The sequence below is a fragment of the Trichechus manatus genome, unplaced genomic scaffold (assembly GCF_000243295.1).
Source record: "Trichechus manatus latirostris isolate Lorelei unplaced genomic scaffold, TriManLat1.0 scaffold00085, whole genome shotgun sequence".
Taxonomy (NCBI): Eukaryota; Metazoa; Chordata; class Mammalia; order Sirenia; family Trichechidae; genus Trichechus; species Trichechus manatus.
In genome coordinates this window covers 2998762-3021355 of record NW_004444021.1, presented here as the reverse complement: position 1 = coordinate 3021355, position 22594 = coordinate 2998762, and the positions used below count along the sequence as shown (strand labels likewise).

Below are 22594 nucleotides of genomic sequence, written 5' to 3'. Positions count from 1 at the left end.
CTCCATTTGGTGCTTGGCTGACTTCTTTATCTCTTCATTTGATGTTTTAGGGTTTCAGGATTGTTGTTTTCTCTGTTCGGCTTAGTTTTTCGGATCTTTGCTGTGGAGGGACAGCATGATGCTTCTGCCTAGAGCGCCATTTTGCCGGCACTCCTTCAGCCTCTTTAGAGACTTCATTTTTACGTGGATCTGTTTAAACTCTCTTGTGTTGCATTTTTTATTTATATTATACCCAGCTCTGTAACTTTTAGATGTGTTGATCTATAAAAATTAACCATTTATTGCATTTAATTACCAAATAAGATGTCTACACGGACCAAATTCATGACACAATGACTTATGTTCCTATGTCTTTATTATTAATACAAAGACTGACATAGTTTTAGAGGCATCATGTTGCTGAAATAGTTTTCATTCTTTTGCTTCACTGATTCTGACCTCCTGCCTCCCTCAATCCCACCTATAAAAATAAGACTTCTAAACTATTTATTGAGACACTGTGGAAAGTATGGAAAATAACATTTTTTATTGTTTAATTCTGTTCAGTCAAGTTAGTAAACCTCCCATTATGTCTAGGATCCACTGTCTTTCTTTCTTTCTTTCTTCTTTTCTCATCATCATCCTACCATAGTGTTCAAGCTTTAATCAATATGGATTAATCTACAAGGTTCATTTCCTATTGCCGTTTTCCCAGATAAAATTAAATGGTTATGCCACTTTGTTATGGATATCAAAAGAGACTCTGAAACTTGCTTTTGAATGTTGAGTTGCTAAAGCAAAAGGAAGAAATGATGAAGTAAAAGAGCTGAACAGAAAATTTCAAAGGGAAGCTCAAGAAGACAAAGTAAAGCATTATAATGACATATGCAAAGACCTGGAGATAGAAAACCAAAAGGGAAGAACGCATTTAGCATTTCTCAAGCTGAAAGAACTGAAGAAAAAATTCAAGCCTCCAGTTGCAATATTGAAGAATTCTATGGGGAAAATATTAAACAATGCAGGAAGCATCAAAAGAAGATGGAAGGAACACACAGAGTCACTGTACCAAAAAGAATTGATCAACTTTCAACCATTTCAGAAGGTAGCATATGATCAGGAACCGATGGTACGGAATGAAGAAGTCCAACCTGCACTGAAGACGTTGGTGAAAAACAAGGCTCCAGGAACTGATGGAATATCAATTGAGATGTTTCAGCAAATGGATGCAGCGCTGGAAGTGCTCACTCGTCTATGCCAAGAAATTTGGAAGACAACTACCTGACCAACTAACTGGAAGTGATGTATATTTATGCCTATTCCCAAGAAAGGTGATCCAACCGATTGTGGAAATTATCAAACAATATCATTAATGTCACACACAAGTAAAATTTTGCTGAAGATCATTAAAAAATGGCTGCAGCAGTACATTGACAGGGAAATTCCAGAAATTTAAGTCAGATTCAGAAGAGGACGTGGAACCAGGGATATAATTGTTGATGTCAGATGGATCATGGCTGAAAGCAGAGAATACCAGAAAGATGTTTGCCTGTTTTATTGATTATGCAAAGGCATTCAACTGTGTGGATCATAACAAATTATGGATAACATCGCGAAGAATGGGAATTCCAGAACACTTAACTGGGCTCATGAGGAAGCTGCACATAGATCAAGAGGCAGTCGTTCGAACAGAACAAGGGGATACTGCGTGGTTTAAAGTCAGGAAAGGTGTACATCAGCATTGCATACTTTTACCATACCTATTTAATCTTTATGCTGAGCAAATAATCCGAGAAGCTGGACTCTGTGAAGAGGAACAGGGCATCAGGATTGGAGGAAGACTCATTAACAACCTGCAATATGCAGATGACACAACCTTGCTTGCTGAAAGTGAAGAGGACTTGAAGCACTTACTGATGAAGATCAAAGACTACAGCCTTCAATATGGATTATACCTCAACATAAAGAAAACAAAAATCCTCACAACTGGACCAATAAGCAACATCATGATAAATGGAGAAAAGTTTGAGGGTGTCAAGGATTTCATTTTACTTGGATCTACAATCAACACCCATGGAAGCAGCAATCAAGAAATCAAAAGATACATTGCACTGGGCAAATCTGCTGCACTTTAAAACACCTCTTTAAAGTGCTGATAAGCAAAGGTGTCAACTTGAAGACTAAGGTGTGCCTGACTCAAGCCATGGTATTTTCAATCGCATCATATGCATGGGAAGGCAGGACAATGCATAAGGAAGACCGAAGAAGAATTGATGCGTTTGTATTGTGGTGTTAGCAGAGAATACTGAATATACCATGGAGTACCAAAAGAATGAACAAATTTGTCTTGGAACAAGTACAGCCAGAATGCTGCTTGGAAGCAAGGATGACAAGACTACATCTCACATACTTTGGACATGTTATTGGGAGGGATCAGTCCCTGGAGAAGGACATCCTGCTTGGCAAAGTAGAGGGCCAGCAAAAATGAGGAAGACCCTCAACAAGATGGATGGACACGGTGGCTGCAATAGTGGGCTCAGCTATAAAAATGATTGTGAGGATGGCACAGGACCGGGCAGTGTTTCATTCTGTTGTACATAGGGTCGCTATGAGTTGGAATCAACTTGACGACATGTAACAACAACCATTTTGTTAGAGTAGCAAAGAAGATTGGTGCTTTAATAGATTAAAAATTTTTTCTGTAAAAAAAAAAATTGTAAAAAGTGGTGTTATCTGGTATGAGAAGGATACACACACACACCCACACACACACATATATATATATATGGAGCCAAACCCTATAGGACATTTCTACTCTGTACTACAGGGTCGCTATGAGTTGGAATCGACTTGACGATAACAGGTTTTACATATAATATATATGTAATATGTATTTTATATATATTTATATACCTTGATTTAGGTAGATTTTCTAAATCTCAGTGATCCTGAAAATTGTTGATTATCTTAATGTCTTTTCTGGTCATAATCTCCCCCCACATTTTTCTTTTTTTTTGACTAAATTCAGTTCCAAATTATTTTGTACTAATATTTGGATCAATTGTAATTTATTATAAAACTGAAATGTGCCACATGGCAAATGCTCTCTATATAACGTATATGTTTTATTTATGAATGTCATATTATGCAGTCACAGGTAGTATTCTACATTATAAATAGTTCGCAAACCCGTGGTGCAGGCAAGGTGGATTCATTTGTTTTATTTGCCACCACACGGTTTTAAAATGAAAATAAGGAGAAAACCCTGAATGTGAAAACCTTTCCACTGAAATATTGAGTTACCACTTCTGCAAATCTCTTATTTCACATTAGCCCTCTTCATACATATATGTCCCTCAATTGTTTCTGAATGTATGTAACTTCATGACTTCTTTTACAGATAAAAAATTTACAGTATTTTGTATAATTCAAGAAATCTGTGTATAAAAATGCTGTTCAACTTTCTATTTTAAAAAATCTTTTCTTCAAAAAGTTGGAAAAAAGGTACATATTTGTATACATGTAGATCAGTTAGAGCAATGTCATGCAGCAGTACTCTGGTTTTTATTATAAAATATATAAAGGAAAAATATCTAGATTTTTATAAATGATAAACTTTATTTTTAAAAATTCAGGTCTATTCTGCAGCAGTTTGTCTTAAGTTTGACTTTTCCACGACTCCTAGAGGCAGGTATGTCAATGCCTAGATACTGTCATAACAAAAAATTAATATTTTCTTTTTCGATGTGTTGTATTGCAAACTAAGAGAGAAAGTGTAGGTGTTTGTGTACATGTGCATGTGTCTGAGAGGGAGAGAGAGATTATCCATTTGACACTTTTGTAGGTTGACATCGTTGTAGCAAACCTTTCCTAATGCTTTAGAAAATTTCCCTAGTTCACACCGGGTCTACTTTATAGCTGTTATATATTTGAATTAGTTCATTCTATTCATATTTGTTGGGCACTGATTAGGAGTTGCCACTATACTATACAGCAGTAAATAAACCAATCAAGGCCCTGCCCTTATTCATTTATTTTGTTTCGGAGAAATGAAGGCTCTAGGAGACCCATGATGGTGGACTCTTTTTTTTTTTTTTTTTGACTCCCCACAGTTGAGATGGAGGACGATGACTTCACAGCTTCCCTGTCAAAGCAGAGCTGCATTACTGAACAAACCCAGTATTTCTTCGATAATGATAGTAAATCATTCAGTGGTGTATTAGACTGTGGAAATTGTTCCAGGTAATTTCTTTTTGTTTATTTGGGTTTTTGTTGTTGTAGTTTTGTTGTTATTGTTGTTTGTTTTTTCATTTCTGGAGTAGTATTAAGGAGCCCCGATGGTGTACTGGTTAAGTTCTTGGCTGTTAACTGAATGGTTGGCGGTTCGAACCCACCAGCTGCTCAGCAGGAGAAAGATGTCGCAGTCTGCTTCTGTAAAGAATACAACCTTGGAAACCCTTTGGGACAGTTCTGCTCTTTCCTATAGGGTTGCTATGAGTCAGAATCAACTCGACAGCAATGGATTTTAATCGAAATAGTACTATATCACTAGGATATTGTATTCACTTTTATAATCACTGCAGAAAATGATGGAGATTGTGATTGTAGTCCTAGAAATGTTATTATGAGTACTTTTAAGCTGAAAATACCAGACATCTTCAGTTTCTGTGTAGGGTTTTAGATTTTACAATTTAAAAAATTAATTCTAACTTTGATAAGTTCTAATTCTTTCAACCATAGTAACAATTGTATGATTAAGAAAATTTGCTTCTTCTTTTAAGCAGAATATAGAGAATTTTGATTATATCTTAATGTATTTTTTGCCCAAAAGTACCCACATTACAAATTCTATAATATGAAGTTGCAGAATTATATATTAAGTAATTCTAAGCAAAATATAATATTTCTTTCTGTATGTGATAACTAAACAGTTGTGGAAGAAGATATTTTCGATTTTTTGTTTGTTTTTACTTCTAACTTTCTCTGACATTTAGAGTTGAATATGTTGATTTGAAACTATGGGAACTAGGAGAAAATATTGTTTCCTAAGATCAAGGTCAATCTTAGTCAGTAAAATTTAAAACTTGAATCAAACAATGCTCACTGAATCCTTCCATACTGAACAAGTAAGTAGTATATGTATGGTTTTACTGGCCTTTATAGAGTTAGTTATGTTTTAAAGAATTGTTTCCTTAGAATAATTCACTAGATTACATGGCACTGAGAGCTGAGAAGTAGACTCTTGAATTTGGATGATGAGTGGAAAGTGGAATTGCAGTCTGAGAGGGTAGCCTTTTTTTTTTTTAATATATGGAAAATTGTATTTCATTGTAATGGAATATAGGAGTATGGCAACCTGGGAAATGTTGAAGTTTTGAGAGAAGAGTAGTAATCCATGCCACAGGATCCCTGAGAAAACAATAGAAAGTCACAGGTTACAAAGCAGAGTTAAGACACTGTTTTTCAAGACTAAGGCAAAGGAGAAGAGGGGGTTATTCTAGAAGAAATGTTAACATAGAGAAGAGGAAATAAAAGGTGAGATAATCTGAGAATGTGAAAGGGCTGGTGTTAGCTGTTGACAGATTCAGAAAAGAATTTTATAACAGTTTAAAGTATTTTCAAGAATGGTTTAACTGATACATGCCTGACTTTGTAATAGATATGGTCAGTATGATTTTGTAACTTACTTTAGCACACCTCTATGTCCTAGGAGGAGGTAGGGTGTATGGGAAGAGAGTGAAAAGGGGAAGAGTGAGGCATAAAGTCAGAAGAAAAGCAGACCATCTCATCTCGTTTACAGATTAGCATCAGGCTCCAACTTCAGGAAATGGAATTCTAGTGTAGTGAGTACATCAGATAGCGTTTCAAAGTCCTTTACCCTTTTAATAATCAATGTCCAGTAATAGCAATGTGGGCTTTAAGAACTGATTTAGTTAAATTATAACGTAAAGATCAACGTTATCAAGGCATTAAGTTGAATCATGGTTTCTTCTGATTTGTTTTATGCTTGTGTCTCAAGTTCAACGGGGAAAAAAGAAATAAAATCCCCTACTTCTTTGAAAAATGTATGATCATAAAGAAATAATTTTTAATAACATTTAAAGTTTTCTCTTGGTTGCTAAAGAAGGCAAAAGCAGCTTAAGGTGTGATCAGCAGTTGATAGAACCTAAAATCCTTAGTTCTGTCTTCACCTGTGCTGTCTAATGCAGTAGCCAACAGCCAAAAGTAGCTTTAAATTTCAAATGAAATTAACAGTTTAGTGCAAATATGTCACACTTGCCATATTTCAAGTGCTCGATAGTCTCGTGGGCTAGTGTCTGCTGAATTGGATGGAGCAGAAAACATTTCTATCGTCACAGAAAGTTTATTGAGTAGCACTAATCTAGACCTTATTCTGCGATTAGCTTGGGGAAGATCCTTGGCCATTTTGTGCTCCCAGTTTATCTGTAAAATAAGGCAAAAATTGGCATATTTTCAATAATAAATCTCATAATTGTTTAAACATGTAAAATAAAACTTTATTTTTATATGAGTTGTCACAACAACTAAATAATGCTTATTTTGTAATGAGGACTAACACTTTAAAAACAAACCACATAAAAACATCTTCTGTTGCTATTTTTTAGCATATGTTTGAGAGCGGTTATAGGTGCATGATAACAAATAAAACACTATAATCTTTTCTTATAAAATCATCCTCATTTTGATGTACTATTGTGTTGATGATCATTTGTGTTTCAGTATGTCATATTTTGCCTTTCAGTTTAATATGTATCCTTGAAATATTTTTTCCAAAAGGTAGTATGCATTCCCTGTAATGTTTTTAATATTCATTTTGCAGAATCTTTCATGTAGAAAAGCTTATGAACACTAACTTAATATTCATAATGGTTGAGAGCAAAGGAACATGTCCCTGTGACACACGACTGCTCATACAAGCGGAGCAGACTTGTATCCTTTGACATGAGAGATGTTAAGAACGGGAAGCTATCTTAGAGTACTGCATTTATTAACCATGTCACCTTGATTATGCTCATAAAGAGAAAAATATTATAGGGTATTGTGATTACTCTGCAGAAATGGGATGGACCCCCCACTCAAAATTTGGATTGGATGTCAAGACTGATGATGCCACACACACACACCAAGTGGGTATGAAAGGTATATTACTTACATAATGAGGCTTTCTGGGGAGACCAGAGAAGGCCTTCAAGCAGATCAAAAAATGTCTTCAGAGAGCAGAGATGGGTGACTGGCTTAAGGTTTTATGGTGCTTAGGGATTGGGGCTAGGGTGAGGATTCCTACCAGTGAAGCCCAGGGCTTGCACGGTTTGAACTAACCAATAGCGTCAAAGGGGAGAGTACCTGGGCTTTCCTATCAGCTTGCACAGATGTAGGCAGAAGGGTAAATGGAGCGGTGGCTTGAAAGCTGTCAGCAATCAAACATCAAAAATGGGGTCGGACACTTTATTACATAAAGTACATTGTGTCACATCTTTTTATGCTTCAGTACTGTTCTATTATGTTTACCTTGTTTTGAATAATTCCTGATATATTTTTCAAAGGACAAAATGACAGTATCATTCAATACTATATAATTAATAAAATTATATTTTCCTTACCCAAATGCTTGATTATGAAAGTTTTTTATGAAGAGCATTCTGGAATACAAAACAGAGCCTGTTAGTGAGGGAAATGGGAATGTTGCTTGTCCCACAAAACAGTATTTTCTGGGGGCCACAGAAAGTTTTTTTTTAATTATTATATTCATTGTTCTTTGCTCCTACATTACACTGATTTGATAGGACTATTACTTTATAACATATATATGCATATATATATGAGATAATATTTAGGAAAGCATAATTAACTTGGTAGTATTTTTTACTTCATACAGGAATTAAATTTTTATGCCAAATGTAATATAATAATCTATGAGGTAAGAAGAACTTTCTCAAGTGTCAGCTTTGTAAATTATATACAGGCCGTCTCCAGATTACGAATGAGTTCCATTCCTAAATCTGTCTTTAAGTCCCAAATTTGTATGTAAGTCAGAACAGGTAGGTACAGTTCGTATCTAATGACAGTCAAATATTTGTCTTAGTATATGGTATATAGTGTATCTTTCTATGCATAAAAACATTAAAGAAACACTTCCAGATAGACTAAAACATCTTTAACATAATAATACAGTAATAATAATAATAATGTTTTGATGTGCATCACAAAGTAGCACCCTTTTGTTATTATGAACCATTGTATGTACCTAAAATTTTTAATATAATAGGCTTTATGGGGATTGGCTCATAATTAGGGGTTGTACGTAAGGCAGACGTTCATAACCCAGGGACTACCTGTATATATAATTATATATTTATTATATATATCATGTATAAAATCACAAATATATTTGATATTAAAATAACTTGATAAGTTATAGACAAAAACATTTACACCAGTTGATTAGCATGTGACAGTCGAACCCTCATTTCCTCTCTTTATTATAGACATTACTGAACGCAAGGCACTGTAACAGATATTCTCCGAATACAAAATTTAATGTTTGGTCCTTGCCCTATAGCTGATTATGCTCGATTAGGCAAAAGAGGCCTATAATCAGTCAACTACTACTTTCATATGGTCTTTGTTTGTTTTGATTTTTGGAAGACTACCTAAAATGTGAACTATTTAAAATAAATTGAAAGTAGTTAACATAAAAAAGCTTTGACTCTAGAAATTAGTGTGAAAACAGTCATTTAAGTTATTTCCTATTAATGGAATGAGCTTTAAAAATGAAGGAAAATGAGTTTTTTTAAGATCTGTTTACTTGTTACCTATTGAGCATTGTCCTCAGCATTTACATGGAGCTTGCTTCTTGTCATCACCCTAATTACAATGACTGTAAAGCTAAAACTTAACACTTTTAGTGGCAAGTGTGCTAAATGTCAGTGCAGTGAAATTAAAGAATTGTAGCAGAGCTTCTTTAGAGTGTCTATAAAATTGCATTTATCCACACTCTTTCTGAAAAAAAAATCCTCATCTATATTTGGGATTAACATTTATTATTAGGATTTAATTTATATTTCCGTTTGCTAAATGAGAAGCACCCAAATCTTCCCTGTGCTACCATAAAACCTATTATATTTTTCATGTATGCCCCTGTCTACTACTCTACATCATTTATACATTGTATCCACTTATATTCTACAAATATTTATTGACTACCTGGTATGTGCCGGGTACAAAGTTATATATAGTAAGACTAAAAAGAGATGACCTCTTCACGTGGCCTCTTGTCTGACAAGGGAGAATTCAAGGCAGTTTAGTTCTCTAAATCCCTATGTACTTGAACTGATCGTGTTGGACTAGAATAATGGCACAGGTGTCTCTTGCTTGCTTTGGGAAATAAACATATTATATTCCTTGTATATTTTTAATCACGTCAGAATCCTTAACAAGTCTCTTTAGCTGATGGTCCAGATCCTTGTGATATGGTTAAACAACCCAGATACCGAAAAGGGCCTGATGTCTGCTTTGATAACAATAACCTGGTAAGATGAACCTTTTGCTGTATTGAAATACTATAGAACAATGGTCATTGTCCGTAAGAATTTAAGAAGACAAATTGCAACTTTAATTCAAACATAATGTCTTAACCATAGTGTTTCTCATTAACGTGACGTACTTGTTGGTAGACAGATATTCCATTTCAGTTGTTTTCATGGTTGGTATAAACTCAACAGTTGCTTCTTTTATCTGCCTTTCCCACAGAAATTGTGCTTTCAAATACAATTCCAATCAATCTGTTAATAATTGACGGTCACAAATTGGGTGATTAAAAACTTTCTAGTAAACGATAATAACTTGTAGAGTTGCTATGAGTCAAAATTGAATTGACAGCAGTAGGTTTTGTTTTTTTGTGTGTGTGTATGTGTATATTATATATACATATATATATATGTGCTACCTTCATTTACACCTTCATTTATATTCCCAATCTTGATGAAATAAAAGGTATAATTTTTATTATATTTACAAGTTTGTGTTTAATCTTTATTCAGTGTATTTTAAAACCTGTTAAACAGCTATTTTTTAATTATTTTATAGTTCTTTTATGTTGTTTCTGATTCCCTCACATGTATTATTTCTATCATTTCTCTTAATTGTATTAATTTTTTGTATTGTTTAAAATTAACCCGTTGCTGTCGAGTTGATTCCGACTCCTAGCGAACCCTACAGGACAGAGTAGAACTGCCCCATAGGGTTTCCAAGGAGCAGCTGGTGGATTCAAACCACCGACCTTTTGGTTAGCAGCCAAGCTCTTAACCACTACACCAGCAGGACTCCATTGCTTAAAATTAGAACATGTAAATTACACAGAGTTAATTTGATTAAAAAAACTACAAATCACATTTACTTTATATTATCCAAAGATGACCACTACTTTCCTATAGGTCAGCTCTCTTCCCCTAATAAACACTATTCTGACTTACTTTGTATGTAACCAACTTTATGCTTTTAAATTTATTTTAATTATTAAGAAATTTAATCTATCTTCAAAGGAAAACCCCACATAAAAATCTCTACTTTTTTATTGATTTTTAAATATAATATGTCCCAATTCTCTGATTCTTTAAGGTATGCCTTTGCTTTAAATGGATCACATACCCCAATGAGTATCCAGAGAGCATTATTATCTCATGAATTGTTTATTATAAAAACATGTCAGAACATCTGTTGATTAATGTGTATTTATAAAGGTTTTTTAAAAAAATTATTTAGAATAGATTTACCTATGATATACTTATATACTAAAATATATAACCACGTTCATTTCACAAAAGATAAGACATTTCCACATATATGTATTATATATCCAAATAATATAAATTAGAAATGGAACAAAGAAGAAATAAAAACAGTGGTGGGGAACAGGACTTAAAAGGCAAGATATTTTAGCCAGTACATTTAAGTTATCCCTGAGGTCTAGTGATTATATCTCTTAGATGGGGAAGGTGACCCAAAGTTTTACCTAGATCATTTTTTTCTTTTTTTCCAATTTCATCCAATAAAACTTCAGTAAAATCCAGCTATGGGGAGTCCTGTTGTTCTATCTCTTACATCTTCTGGAGCTTTGCTCATGGCAGATCATCCCTTGAAGAAGGTTGTATATAGGCCTGTCTTAGTTACTTACTGCTTCTGTAACAGAAATAGCACAAGTAGATGGCTTTAACAAACAAATTTCTTCTCTCACAATTTAGGAAGTTAGAAGTCTGAATTCAGGGCACTGGCTCTAGGGGAAGGCTTTCTCTCTGTTGACTCTGGGGAAGGTCCTTGTCTCTTTTCATCATCTGTAGGCCTGGCATCTTAATGTGGCTTGGCATCAATCTTCCCCTGTGTCTGCTCTGCTCGCTTGTTTAATCTCTTTTATATCTCAAAAGAAATTGACTCAAGATACACCCTACACTGATCCTGCCTCATTAACATAACAAAGACAACCCATTCCCAAATGGGATTATAACCACAGCCATAGAGGTTAGGATTTACAACAATATTTTTGGAGACATAATTCAATCCATAATATTCCACCCTTTGGTCCCCCAAAGTTCATGTCCTAGCCACATGCAAAATGCATTCTCCCCATCACATCATCCCAAAAGTCTTAAATCAACTCCAAGTCCAAAATCTTACCTTCTGAATCATCTAAATCAAATATGGGTGAGGCTTTAGGCCTATTCCATCCTGGGATAAAAATTCCTCTTCATCTGTGAACCTGGGAAATCTAGAATACAAGTTATGTCTTTCTAAAGTACAATGGTAAAACAGACACAAGGTAGACATTGCCATTACAAATGGGAGAAACTGGAGGGAAAAAAGGGATAACGGGCACTACGCAAGTCCAAATCCCAGCAGAACAAATTATTTTAGCTCTCAAGGCTTGAAAATAATCCTGTTTTGGGGAACTATCTGGGCAGTGGCCCTGCCCTCCAGACTCTGGGTGTTGGCCATGCTGTCTGGATTCTGGGCAGAGGCCCCTTGCCCCTGGGCTTAAGCTCCATCTTCCAGGCCCACTGGGACAGCAGGTCGGCTCCCTTGGCTTTGGGAAGCCCCATTCTCCTAGTCCATTGGAGTGGCAACCTCACCCCTTTGGCCCTAGCAGGCCCTGTTCTTCTGCCGCTTCACATGGCAGCCCCACCCCCTAAGTGACCCCATCCCCCTGGCACACTTTAACAGCAGCCCCACACTCCGGAACCAAGTTGGCAAAGATCTGACTCTTTAAACCTAGGAGACTGTGGCCCCACCCTTAGAGATCCAGGAGACTGTGGCCCCACCCTCTGAAACTAAGAAGATCCTGCTTTCTGTGCTTCTTCCAACAGTTCTGCTGATCTCCAAGCTGCTGCAGGGGTGGTCCTTTTCTTTTCTTGGAGGACAACAGATATAGCTCCTTTGGCCTGTTTCCTGCCTGTAGAATTCCAAGAGGCAGACTGTATTCTTTTTTTTTTTTTTCTTTCTCTATCCCCTTCAGTCTAAGCTGATGGGTTTGCTGCTGTGCTAGATGGTTAGATCCACCAGTCACTGGCTTAATCTCTTTAACAAAAGATTGTGTAACCTCATCCTTGGTGAAAATTCTAGTACACATGTCCTTAATTTATACAACAGAATTTTCCAAATCTTGTAAGTTCTCTTTTCATTTTTAAGTCCATCTCTTTCCTCTTGCATTTTACTGTAAGTGGCAAGGAGAAACCACATAGCTCCTTCAAGATATTGCTTAGAAATCTCATCAACCAGATATCCAAGTTCATCACTTACAAGTTCTATACCTTCCACCAAACACCTGAACATAATTCAGACAAATTATTTGCCACTGCCTAAGAAGCATCGCACTTTCTCCATTGTCGAATCATATGTTCATTATTTCCTTTTAAAGCTGCACCAAAAGCACAATTAATGTCCATATTTCTAGCAAAATTCTGTGCTGACACCATATATATTCTCTAAGATGACAGAGACTTTCTCTATAGCTCTCCTCACTTCCTTCTGAGCCCTCACCAGAATTGCCTTTAACGTCCATAATTGCACCAACAGTCTCTTGAAGGCAATCTAGACTTTAATTATGAGGAAATGTAAAACTCTCCCAGACTCTACTAATTAGCCAATTCCAAAACCACGTGCACATTTTAGGTATCTATTAGAGTAGCACCCCACTCTGCCGATTCCAAATTCTGTCTTAGCTATCTAGTGCTGCTATAACAGAAATAGCACAAGTGGATGGCTTTAACAAATAGAAATTTATTTTGTCACAGTTTAGGAGGCTAGAAGTCTGAATTCAGGGTGCCAGCTCTACGGGAAGGCTTTCTCTCTCTGTCAGCTCTGGGGGAAGGTCCTTGTCTCTCTTCAGCACCTATAGGCCTGGCATTCCTGGGCTCCTTGGTGATCTTCATGTGGCTTGGCATCAATCTTCCCGTCTCTGCTATTATATTGCAAAAGAGATTGACTCAAAATAAGCCCTACACTAATCCTGCCTCATTAACATAACAAAGACATCCTATCCCCAAATGGGATTATAAACACAGGCATAGAGGTGAAAATTTACAACACATATTTTTGGGGGACATAATTCAATCCATAACATAATTCAGTCCCAAGGAGCAGTAGAGCTCATTAGGGAAACCAGTCATCAACTATCTGTCACCAATTTTCAACAGTACAAAGACTGTGACTAAATTTGTTCAGATGGATTTTAAGTATAATATAAAATATATTATGCAAAATAGCCTTCTCCTAGGAAACTATATTGTTTCATCAAGGCATTAAAAAGATTTGGCTAATACAAAAATTTCCAGCAATTCAAGTTCCTATCAATTATGTTGAGAATTGTGTGTGAAAGTACAACTCTCGCTCAGTAGCTTAATGTGCTAATGATGTGCTGTGTTTCTTTAGCAGTTGAATATTTTGATATTGCTTATTTGCAATGGTCTTTGTGAATCTGCTCTGGATGAAGGCTCACATTAACTGCTAACTGCCAGCAAATTGCATGAAATCTCATCTTGTATGTCTTCTTTTCTGTGTTTTCTTTCCTTTTCCTGTACTTGCTATTTTGCCCGTTATTAATAGGATCAACTTATATGCACAACGAGTCGTGCCTGTACCATGATGTCAGCTCCTATCTTCATTTTACTGCAAGTTTTCATGTGGTGTGGATGGTCAGTCACTTTCTCTAATTTTTCTTTGTTTTTGTTTTTGGCTTGATGTTTTAGAAAATAATCCACATTCCCCAATCCACAATAATTCAATATTCTGAAACCAGGGTGTTAAAATCCTGGTATACAAATATTGTCTTTCAATGGTGCATAAGTTTCTAGTCTTAAACAGAAAATTTCAGTTTCCTATATTTATATAACAATCATAATGTTGTCGTATGTTTTATATAAAGATTAAGTCCATGCTTAGAAAAAAAAATGCTTCATGATATCTTTTACTGAAGAGAAATACCATAAAGTCAATTTATTTTCAAAGAGTGGTGACAAATTAATGGATCATTTCAATTTTATCAAGCATTATTTAAGGACTTCAAAGGCATCCATTATTTTTTCCTTTTTTTAAAGAAATCTGATTAAATGTTTTAGATATTTACTCTTAAAATATTAATATTCTTATGGAACTATTTTAGTGAAAGTGCTTCACATTTCTAAGCGCATTTTATTTAATATTACTTGCATTGTTGTTAGGTGCCATTGAGTCGATTTCGACTCATAACTACCCTATGTTGCTGAGTCGAACTGCCCCACAGGGTTTTCTAGTCTGTAATCTTCACCGGAGAGAACGCCAGGTCTTTCCTCCATATTATCTCGGCCAAAATTATCAGTACTTATTAACTGTTTTGACCAATTTCTGATTACTATAATCAACACTACTGAAAAGATGCTTTTTTGGACCTGCTTTGTGTTTGGTGTTCCATTTACAGTTTTGCACTTTTATTTCTATGCTCTGGAATCGCCATGATTGTTGTTACTAGAACAACTTTTGTTGTGATTTCTTCATTGTTGTCTAGGTATTCATTGATTGGGAAACCACTAGATGGAGATGTGTCCATTACCATGAATAGAATGAGTTCATCAGAGGGGAGAAAGTGGTGTAGAGACTGGGTCTCAGAAGATAACCATATTTGTTGTAGGACAATAAAAAGTGTTTTTTATAGCAAAAGCTTCCCAGTGAGGTAAAACTAGCTGATTTTAATAATTGAGAGAGAAGGCCGAAATTAAATCTCTCTCCAAGGACACATTATGTAAATGATATATAAGTAGCTATTTGAGATATCATTTTACTGACACCTTAAAGTGTGCACAGGTAATCATACCACTTACATATGAAAAGTGTAACGAATTTTTTAAAAAATAATTTCTGTATTCATAATCGTAACAGAGATGAGTAAACTAGAGCAGAAGGGCAACAAATTATTGCAATATACTCTGTAGGTGAGGAAGAGTATAATATTCCTCTGTATTTTCACCTTTTATTCAAAAGTTTATTTAATCATAGAATTTTTAGATGAGATTTCTAGGCTATCAATTAGACACCCTTAGGAGCCGTGGAGGCGCAGTGGTTAAAGTGCTTGGTTGCCAACCGAAAGGTCGGCGGTTTGACCCCTCCAGCTGCTTCGTGGGATAAAGATGTGGCAGTCCGCTTCCATAAAGATTTACAGCCTTGGAAACCCTGTGGGGCAGTTCTACTGTGTCCTATAGGGTTGCTATGAGTTGGAATCGACTTGACAGCAATGGATTTGGTGTTTTTGGTTTAATTCGACACAAAAATCTGCATAAGTACTGCTTTTTAATAGGTCCACTCCCTTTTTATCTTTACCTGAAATATATATGTAACAATGAATTTTTAAAATATTTTCATCTAAGACCCCACCCAAATAAAATTTTGAATGTTTCCGTGAATATATTTTTCTTTCTCAACATAATTATAAATTAATCATGAAAATAAATAAATGTCACTATGTACTTGACTAGATGTGATCAACACATTTTAATGAGATAATTTTTAGAAGATGAAAAGAGCATGTCTGGGATTATTTGATACTGTGTCTTTAAGGAATGCATAATGATCAGTCTTGAGAAGATAATGTAGTTGAGGTACACTTTACAATAGCAAGACTTGGGCTGGGTCTTCAAAACACAGTTATCAGTATGGAACAGTGAATCCAGTCTGTGCAATTTGAGTGTTGATATGACGATATCATAGGAAGTATCATTTTCTCTGAAACAATAAAAAGTTGAAAAAATAACATAAAATACTACAAAAAATAATGAGAGGTTAGTTGGCAATTGTTCCCCACACTGAGGACCAATAAAGGTCAAGGTGTAAGCTTCAGTGTTAGTCAGGCTATAACTAGGAATTTGCTATAAATTAGCAACTGCTGACAGGAAAGCTGGGATGGTGGCATAACCTCTAAAGTCTTCTAAAGGGTGACATCTCTTTAATGTATTTAATGAAGGACTCCGTCTAAATCCAGGGCCCTTGCACTCTGTGTAGTCCAAAAGGGACAGAGATTATAGATACACAATTGTGAAGCCCCATACCATGAAGACTTCCTTAAAACACAAGGGCTTAAATGAGACTTTTTGACAGGGGCTTAGTGGTAAAGAAGAGCAAGGCAAATAAAAAATCTAAAGTTTATTAATCAAAGAAGAAAGTAAAGCAAACCAATAATATAATTCATATGGAAATAATAGTAATTCCAATCAGCATTTTTGGAGAAAAAGTAATTGCTTGCCATATCACTGAAAAAGTTCATTATTTTATGCAAACCCAATTTTTAAAAGCACCTTATTGGATACATGAAAAATAAGTACATAGATATAAATGTGTGTATGTATAACTATATTTATGTATTAATCTCTCTATATAAATAGTTGGACAAATATAATACCTCTCTCATGAGTTAATATGTCATGAGTTCGGGTGCCATGTAAGAGAAAGCCCTTTACTTGTTAGGAATATTTGTCCTATTAAAAGAGTTAGTGTGGAGTATCTGACTAAAATACAGATTTTCTTTGAAGCAGCTGGAAGTTACTAAGTAGAGATCTACCTAAATTCAAAAGTTAGCTATTATTTAGTGGATGTCTTCACCGAAGATTAGCCTTTTGAAGGGAATTTAACAATTACTTTGATTCAGAAAAGAAAGGGCAAAAACTTCTTAGCCAAATGACCAGAAAATTTTCTTTTGAGAAAATTTATTTCTAAATGTTTTTAAATAAATTAAAATGTATTGAGCTTTTTACTATGTACAATTAATTGTCCTAAGTTCTGTTGGGAAAGGAAGGCAGAGTTAGGATTTAGCAATACTTGTTTGACAGCAAAAACTTGAAGAAGTTTTACCCACTAGTAAACATGGTCTTCAGTTTGGATTATACGTCAACACAAAGAAAATAAAAATCCTCACAACTGGACCACTAAGCAACATCATGATAAATGGAGAAAAGATTGAAGTTGTCAAGGATTTCATTTTACTGGGATCCACAATCAACACCCATGGAAGCAGCAGTCAAGAAATCAAACAATACATTGCATTGGGCAAATCTGCTGCAAAAGACCTGTTTAAAGTGTTAAAAAGCAAAGATCTCACCTTGAAGACTAAGGTGTGCCTGGCCCAAGCCATGGTGTTTTCATTCGCCTTATATGCATGTAAAAGCTGGACAATGCATAAGGAAGACCGAAGAAGAACTGACACCTTTAAATTATGGTGCTGGCAAAGAATATTGAATATACCATGGGCTGCCAAAAGAATGAACAAATCTGTCTTAGAAGATGTACAGCCAGAATGCTTAGAAGCAAGCATGGTGAGACTTTGTCTCACATACTTTGGACATGTTATCAAGAGGGACCAGTCCCTAGAGAAGGACATCATTCTTGATAAAATAGAGGGTCAGCAAAATAGAGGAAGACCCTCAATGAGACGAACTGACACAGTGGCTGCAACAATAGGCTCAAGCATAACAACTATCATGAGGATGGCGCAGGACCGGACAGTGTTTGGTTCTGTTTAGTGTTGCTATGAGTCAGAACTGACTCAACGGCACCTAATAACAACAGTAACATACATGGTCTTGTAAAGTAAACCTTAGGGACAAATCATGAATGTACCTATGGTCTAGTTTTTTGTTTTTTTTTTTAATGAGAAGTGGAGGAGAGAAAAGGAATAGTTGATATCTTCATTAGTAGAGTCTTTTGAGAGATGTCCCCTATGAAGAAATCTAATGAAATTAGTGTCTTTATTTTATTTTTAATATAAATTTGGCATTTCTAGAAAAACGTATAGACTTCCATTATCCATAATTATTATATTTATTTAATATAAATTTATATAATATTGGCACTGCATCCTTTTTCTTTTTTAATGTCTTGAACTGAAACTAGGTACAGATTTGTTATTTTCTACAACAGTAATTCCAGACTAATTTGTCTGGTCATAGTGCCAGTGGGACTTCTCTTTCTATAAGATGGTGAACATGCTGAAGTTTCTCTACATCTACTCATTTGTGATGTAGAATATTTTCAGAAAATATCTCATAATTCACTTTTATTGGATAATTTCAAGTCTTAGTCTATATGGTTGCACCATGCAAAACACATAAAAAAACATAATCAGGTAACTAAAGAGGCAGAGTTTTCAATGTAAGTCAGTGTGCAGACTACAGGGACTCCAGATCACTTATCTGAACTACCACCTCCCATACAGAAACAGACACATCTCATCATCACATAGAGGAAATGGAACAAAGGGGAAAAAAAAAACCCTAAAATTATAAAAATAAAAACAATGTAGTAAGAGCCAGAGAGAATATTTTTATTTCCATAATAAACTTCTAGAATATCGAGATGATTAAGGATATCTTTGACAAAATACATTCTAATGCATGATACAAAATACATTCTAAATACATAAAGGGGTCTTGATTGTGTACTAATTTTCTGTTCTATCAAATTGATACCTAACCACAACTGGGGAGTGCTCCTTGTTAAGTGAGATTTAGACCTTTAAGGAATATTTTATAATTGTGGGTTTTCCAACCAACCACTATGTGTGCTGCTTTATTGAGTACCTACTGTTCATTTATCAAGTACTGCTGCATACCTACTATACATTAGGCCATTCTTCTATATGTGAGATAGAGTCTGGAACAGTCCTAGTTTATGCTTTTTGTCCCAGAAGAATTATTAATAGCATTCCCTTTCACTCTCAAAACTGTCCTTATTTGGATGATAAGTTATATGGTCACCCTAGATAAAGCAATAAATAAGACCAAGGCCCTGAGACAGTAACCTTGGCTTGTTGCAGAGAAAGCCAGTGTTTCTGGAGCTGAATGAGGGGAAACTGGGGTATTTGCAGGGAGAATGAAGATGGAGAGGCAACCAGGCTCCAGACCGCATAAGACTTTGTAGACCTTGGTAAGGAATTCAGATTTTATTCTGAGACTGATGAGAAATTTCAGGCAGGGATTACTAGGATTTGATTTACAGTTTTAACAAGATCCCTCTGATTCCTTTTTGGAGGAGATAATAAAAGGGCAACCAAGTGACAAGTGAGACAAGTGAGACAAGTGAGGCAGCTTTTACATGAGTGTAGGCAAGAGGAGATGGTTGCTTGGACCTGAGATGATGAGAAGTAGTAGGTTTGGGAATTATAATTTGAAGCGAGATTTAAGAAGACATGCTGATGGATTAAATTTGAGAAAAAGAGATGAGTTACATATGACTTGTAGTTTTGGCCAGTTTCCACTATTTCTGGAAGGGCCATTTACTGAGATTCAGAAGAATAATATTTTGGACAAGTTTAAGATCACTGTGAGACATACAAGAGAAGTGGTAGAGATTAGTGGATATATTAACCTGAAGATACAAAAGTGTGAATTAGCAAATAAATGAAATTCAAAGCCATAGGACTGTATCAGATGACCTAGGGAGAAAGTTTAAATGAAGAAAATAGGACACAAAACTAACCGCTGGAAAACACTAACATTCAGAGGGAATAAAAAGAAGGAGGTCAAGCCAAGGACAGAAAGAATGCAAACAAGTTTGGAGGAAGCGCAGTAGAGTGTGCTAGCCAAAGACACATGAGAAGGTATTTCAAGAAGGAGGAAATATTCTACAGTGTCAAATGCTTCTGAAAGGGCAAATTGTTGTTGTTAGGTGCTGTTGAGTCAGTTCCTACTCACAGTGACCCTTTGTACAACAGACCGAAACATTGCCAGTCCTGTACCATCCTTAAAATCGTTGCTATGCTTGAGCCCACTGTTGCAGCCACTGTGTCAATCCATCTCGTTGAGGGTCTTCCTCTTTTTTTCGCTGACCCTCTACTTTACCAAGCATGATGTCCTTCTTCAGGGACTGATCCCTTCTGATAACATGAAAGGGAAAATGGGATGAGGACTAAGAATTAAACATGATTTTATGATTTTGTTTAGATTTGAGAGATAGCTTTAGGAAAATAATAAAATTTTCCTGTATTGGTTCTTTCCTCCAAACCTTCCTTCTAACAAACAAAAAGAGTTCTACTGCCTTAAATTATCATTCAAGAAAGTAATTTTATATACTGTGTGACCAGCACTGTATTAAACCCTTTTTTTCTTGATGAACAAAAAAGAGTCACAGTTCTTATTCTCTGGGAGCTTACAGTCTGTAAAATTATTCTGAAGAACAGAAGATACATTTTTCTTGTGTAATCTATTATTTTGAATCTTGGAAGATGATTCTTGGATTCTTAAAAGGAGATGCTTAAAAGAATGAATAAATATGAGGTTTTTTTAAAAATGCAATTAAATACCTTAAAAGGTATAAAAGGTATTTAAGGTATAAAAGGCCACGGAAAAACGTTACACAATATAGAACCTAGGAATGAAAGAAAAAGAATAAATTTTACTTTAGTAGGGAGCTTCATGAGCCACCACTAGACAGTGGGGAATCCAAGTGAGTATAATCATTGCTTGTATTTCATAACTCTCTAAACAAAACAGATCTCTGTTTTCATCTTAGCCTTTATTTTGGATATATGTTTTCTGAGTGTCCTTTTTTTGTTTGTTGCTCAAGTACAATATTCCTTTTCTTATTTTAATTCTTAATGAAGGTCCAGATGCTACATGTGCACAGTATGTTCACCTTAGAAACTGAATATAAGGCATATGGAGAATGGAAGTTTATTTCTTAAATTTATTTTACCATGCCCAAATATGTCCTTAGAGAGCATAGTTGCTAAAATCATTTTTCTTGGGACTGACAAAGCATACTATTAAATTTTATTTTTACATATCTCATTTATAAATATATAGGAATTTTCGATACTATGAAAGTAAATTTTCTATTTAAAAATTGATGTATTACTCAAAACAATTTATTTATCAAGTATTTTCTTTCATAATTATCAGAATCTACAGTAAAATTTTAAAGCATTCAAATAGTGCTAGGGAGATTGCTCTATCCAAAACTGCTGAACAATAAAATCTAGGAGAATGTAATGTATTTGAAGTCAAATTAAAGCAATTTTGTTAAGGTGAGTTCAGAAGTGCACAAAACATGGGATGCTCTGAAAGTTGTCTCACTAAATATTTCAAGATTTTTATTCTTCATTTTCTTTCCAACAGGAGGATTATACTGACTGTGGTGGCGTTTCTGGATTAAATCCCTCCCTTTGGTCTATCATCGGAATCCAGTGTGTACTGCTTTGGCTGGTATCTGGCAGCAGACACTGCCAATTATGACCTTCTAAAACCAAAATCTGCATAATTAAACTCCAGACCCTGCCAAAACATGAGCCCTCAATTGCATTAAGATAGGGTCAACCGTCAAATCAGCAGAACATTAGCTGGGCCCGTCAAAAAAACCAAACCCATTGCCATGGAGTTGATTCCGACTCATAGCAACCCAGTAGGACAGGGTAGAACTGCCCCATAGGGTTTCCAAGGCTGTAAATCTTTACAGAAGCAGACTGCCACTTCTTTCTCCTGTGGAGCCGCTGGTGGGTTCCAACCGTTGACCTTTCGGTTAGTAGCCAAGCACTTAACCACTGCATCACCAGGGCTCCTTATAGCTGGGCCCATACCATGGCATAACTCTGAGGCACCCACTGGCTGCATGTCAGGGTGTCAGATCCTTAAACTTTTGTGAATGCTGCATCATCTATGTATAACATCAAAGCAAAATTCTATACGTGCTCTACTGGGAAATTTGTTGTTGCATTGTTGGTGATTTCATGTAAAAGGGCTCCCCATAAAATCGTTTATGAATCATGAGAATTGTCTTGATTGTGACCTGGAATGTTAACTTGCTGCAATCCTTGTTCTTTTACTACCAATAAGATCCTTAGGGGCAAAAAAGTTATTTTTGCCTACACATATTCTTCTGTTCAAAAATGATTACAGCTTTGAGTAGTTATTACTGGAAAAAATATATATGTATATATACATATATATAAAGAGAGAATCAACATTGATCTAAACTGTTGAAATATAAATAATGGCTAATTTTCTATAAAATTTGCCACAAATAAGATTGCCTTATGAAGAATGGCTTCTCTAACAAAAAATGTAACTCTATTGATGATCAATTAAGCTCTGGT

The 22594-nt window shown here is 35.4% G+C and overlaps 1 protein-coding gene across 1 annotated transcript in view; it reads left to right on the top strand.

Annotated features, from left to right (window-relative positions):
• CACNA2D1 (calcium voltage-gated channel auxiliary subunit alpha2delta 1) overlaps window positions 1-21795 on the top strand; it is a 537607-nt gene extending 515812 nt beyond the window's left edge. The window contains exons 35-39 of the mRNA XM_004381473.2: window positions 3612-3667; window positions 4089-4218; window positions 6818-6927; window positions 9445-9527; window positions 21621-21795. Coding sequence (XP_004381530.1) covers window positions 3612-3667; window positions 4089-4218; window positions 6818-6927; window positions 9445-9527; window positions 21621-21737 — 496 coding nt within the window. The 3' untranslated portion in view covers window positions 21738-21795. The remainder of the gene's footprint in view (window positions 1-3611; window positions 3668-4088; window positions 4219-6817; window positions 6928-9444; window positions 9528-21620) is intronic.
• Window positions 21796-22594: the final 799 nt, after the last annotated feature.